This window comes from Gymnoscopelus braueri (genome assembly GCF_963280865.1).
Source record: "Gymnoscopelus braueri genome assembly, contig: SCAFFOLD_79, whole genome shotgun sequence".
NCBI lineage: Eukaryota > Metazoa > Chordata > Actinopteri > Myctophiformes > Myctophidae > Gymnoscopelus > Gymnoscopelus braueri.
In genome coordinates this window covers 225,001-229,020 of record NW_027660656.1, presented here as the reverse complement: position 1 = coordinate 229,020, position 4,020 = coordinate 225,001, and the positions used below count along the sequence as shown (strand labels likewise).

At 38.2% G+C, this 4,020-nt stretch overlaps 1 protein-coding gene across 1 annotated transcript in view; it reads right to left on the bottom strand.

Annotated features, from left to right (window-relative positions):
* Window positions 1-829: 829 nt before the first annotated feature.
* The window catches only part of LOC308081327 (serine incorporator 1-like), a 26,721-nt gene continuing 23,530 nt past the window's right edge, over window positions 830-4,020 (bottom strand). Inside the window, exon 10 of the mRNA XM_080457708.1 lies at window positions 830-2,433. Coding sequence (XP_080313834.1) covers window positions 2,295-2,433 — 139 coding nt within the window. The 3' untranslated portion in view covers window positions 830-2,294. The remainder of the gene's footprint in view (window positions 2,434-4,020) is intronic.

The window sequence follows — 4,020 nt, the reverse complement described above, 5'->3', positions numbered from 1 at the left end:
TAATATATGTTAATGTAGGGGGGGGGGGGGGGGGGGCATCCTGGGGCAGCTCTCCAGCCTTCTGCTGGAAGAAGCTGTGCAGAAGGTTTGTTCAGCCAGCAGCTGGTCTCTGTGTGAAACACTGAGATATTGTTCTATCTTTAATTATCTCTAAATAAAACATCTTTGTCCCATCATGGTGACAGAGTGACATTCTGAAACAGCTGTTAAAGGTCGGGTAAGTGATATTTGTTGGTTAAAGCATTATTTCCTTACTAGTAGTGTTTGTTTTACTAGTATAATTATTATTAATTATGAACAGGGCCAAAGCTGCAGTTCCACTAGAATCCTGCGGGTGTCACAAGGAGACATAATTTACTTAATTTATTTTCTTTCTCCAGCTTTATTATTTCTTCATTACTTACAATGCATTTTACATGTTAAAAGGCAAAGAGCAGAATTCTAAGGTAAAAAAAGAAAAGAAAAAGAAAAGCAGGGATGAAACAGCTCCAATAACCTACAAATAACTTATTCTCAATGTAGCATTTTACATAGAAAGCTCAGTGCAAATTCAACTGCAACCAACCAGGACTTAAAGAGTTAATATGCACATCTAGGTTTACACAGACTGGGGAAACGTAACAATCTTTTTATCAATAAACAAAATTAATTAAATAAGCCAAGATACACAACAGTATAACAACACATCATGCTTATAGTTTATAATCAGATTCATTCACTTTATACTTTGTCCCTGTGATTTTATTATATTATTATTTACACAGTATTGTCCAGAGCAAATTAATACAAAAGAGTTACTTTACTTTTCCTCTTTTTCTACGTGTGTGAGAATACAAACACACTGTAACAGGGTTTAACGCGGTTCTCCTCCAATCAAACACACTGTAACAGGGTTTAACGCGGTTCTCCTCCAATCAAACACACTGTAACAGGGTTTAACATGGTTCTCCTCCAATCAAATGCATGCAGCTCTCCTTTCATAGATCAGTTTATCCACTAAGAATGAAAGTAACACTATTATAATAATAATAATAATAATAATAATAATAATTCTCATTATTAAGGTAACACTATAATAATAATAATAATCATCATTATTAAGGTAACACTATAATAATAATAATTATTATTATTATTATGATGAAGGTAACACTATAATAATAATAGTTATTATTATTAAGAAGGTAACACTATAATAATTAGAATTATTATTATGAAGGTAGCACTATAATAATTATTATTAGTATTATTATTATTATGAAGGTAACACTATAATAATAATTATTATTATTATTATTATTATGAAGGTAACACTATAATAATAATAATTATTATTATTATTATGAAGGTAACACTATGTACAGCATGGATGAACAAATATACAGAATGCTGCAGAACAGGCGTCTTCAATGTTTTTCAACTCTAAACATTTTTATTGTTATTTGTTCACCATGGAAAAACTTATATCACTGTGTTTAATCTGATTATCTTACTGTATCCTGTATCTAATCTGATTATCTTACTGTATCCTGTATCTAATCTGATTATCTTACTGTATCCTGTATCTAATCTGATTATTTTACTGTATCCTGTATCTAATCTAATTATTTTACTGTATCCAATTATCCCACACTGTACACCCTTATCTGATCTTATCTGACCTTATCTGATCTTATCTGACCTTATCTGACCTTATCTGACCTTATCTGATCTTATCTGACCTTATCTGACCTTATCTGACCTTATCTGATCTTATCTGATCTGACCTTATCTTTAAACCTGTATCTGATGATCTTACTGTATCTTACTGTATCCAATGATCCATTCATTAGGGTTAGGGTACTTAGGGTCAGGGTTAGGGTACTTAGGGTTAGGGTCTTACTGTATCCAGGGTTAGGGTTAGGGTTAGGGTTAGGGTCTTACTGTATCCAATGATCCATTCATTCATCCTTTCTTACTGTTTAATTTTCTGAAACAGGAGGAAAAGGAAACGACTAAAGGAAAATGAAAAACAAGAAGTGAAGCAGGTTTAGGTATTAGTATGTGGGCTAGGGTCAGGTTTATGTGGGCTAGGGTCAGGTTTATGTGGGCTAGGGTCAGGTTTATGTGGGCTAGGGTCAGGTTTATGTGGGCTAGGGTCAGGTGTAGGTATTGGTAGGTGGGCTAGGGGGAAGAGGGTTAGTTGTATTTTATGTTTGGGGGGGGGGGGGGGGGCTAGGGGGAAGGGTTAGTTGTATGTTATGTTGGGGGGGGGGGGGGGGGTAGGGGTCAGGTTTAGGTATTTGATGAGCGCTTCAGTCAAAGTCTCGGTTGACCAGCACCAGTGGAGCTACCAGGGTCCACACATAGAGGGCGACACAGAGCCAGCTGGACGACATCTTCACCCACACAGACGGCCACCTGCTGGTCATCGTCTGGTATGACGAGTCAGGACTGAAAGAAAGAAACATTCATATTATTAGATTATAATAGAGCTAAACACTGCCTCCTGCTGGACATGGGCTGATATAGTGCATAGCAGTAGAATCAAGCTATCAGGATCCTTGTGATTCATGACCATAAAACGTTATATTCTGTGAAAAAAAAAGTTATTGAAAACCGCAAAAGTATTTATTAAATATAGTATATCATATCATTAAATATTCAAAAATATTATTTTACAGAATCAAATGGTTTATGGTCATAAATCACCAGGATCCTGGATGGCTTGGTTCTAGATACATTATATGTATTATACTAGATGGCCCGATCCGTCCAGACAGCACTGGCCTCGTCACTCTGCACACACGTCATGCGAAGTCCGGCCCCTCTGGCCTCTCCTCTCCTCTCCTCTCCTCTCCTCTCCTCTCCTCTCCTCCCTCCCCGCTTTGCTTTGCGGCCCTAACCTCTAGTCCCAACCTCCCAACCTCCCAACCTCGGTCATGTGATAAAGAGGTCAGACTTCCTGTATCTGGTTGCTATGGCAACCTGCCAGATCAGGCTGAGGGTCTGATAGGAAAATCAGAGAATCAATTAAGCAGAGAGTCTGATCACTGATGGAGGTGGGGTAAGATGCCTAAAACATAGCCAGAGCTCTGATCAACAGTCTATGGCGGGTCTTGGAGGCATGTGGAGTGATCCTGTGCTTGCGAATCCCGCACAAACTTTCTGAGCTTTTGTCAATTATATAGTAGTAAGATAGTAAGATAAGATAGTAAGATAGTAAGATAAGATAGTAAGATTATATGGTTCTAGGCTTAAATTAATTGATATAAATATTTTTGGAAATCTCTATGGGAAAAATGAATGGGGTCTGGAACGATGGAACCAGAAAATGGCAGCCACTGCTATGCCTTATGACTGAGGAGCAAAGAAACTATAGAATTATTACTAAAATATAATGATTACTATTATTCCTGTTATTGTTATTAGTGAAATATAATATAATTATTATTATTATTATTATTATTATTATTATTATTATTATTATTATTATTATTATCTTACTATCTTATCTTACAATCTTACTATCTTATCTTACTACTATATAATTGACAAAAGCTCCGAAAGTTCGTGCGGGATTCGCAAGCACAGGATCACTCCACATGCCTCCAAGACCCGCCACAGACTGTTGATCAGAGCTCTGGCTATGTTTTAGGCATCTTACCCCACCTCCATCAGTGATCAGACTCTATGTTTTAGGCATCTTACCTCACCTCCATCAGTGATCAGACTCTCTGCTTAATTGATTCTCTGATTTGCCTATCAGACCCTCAGCCTGATCTGGCAGGTTGCCATAGCAACCAGATACAGGAAGTCTGACCTCTTTATCACATGACCGAGGTTGGGAGGTTGGGAGGTTGGGACTAGAGGTTAGGGCCGCAAAGCAAAGCGGTGAGGAGAGGAGAGGAGAGGAGAGGAGAGGAGAGGAGAGGAGAGGAGAGGAGAGGAGAGGAGAGGAGAGGAGAGGCCAGAGGGGCCGAGAACAATGCTGTCTGGACGGATCGGGCCTAGATGTGAGGGCCGTGAAGGGGACACTTT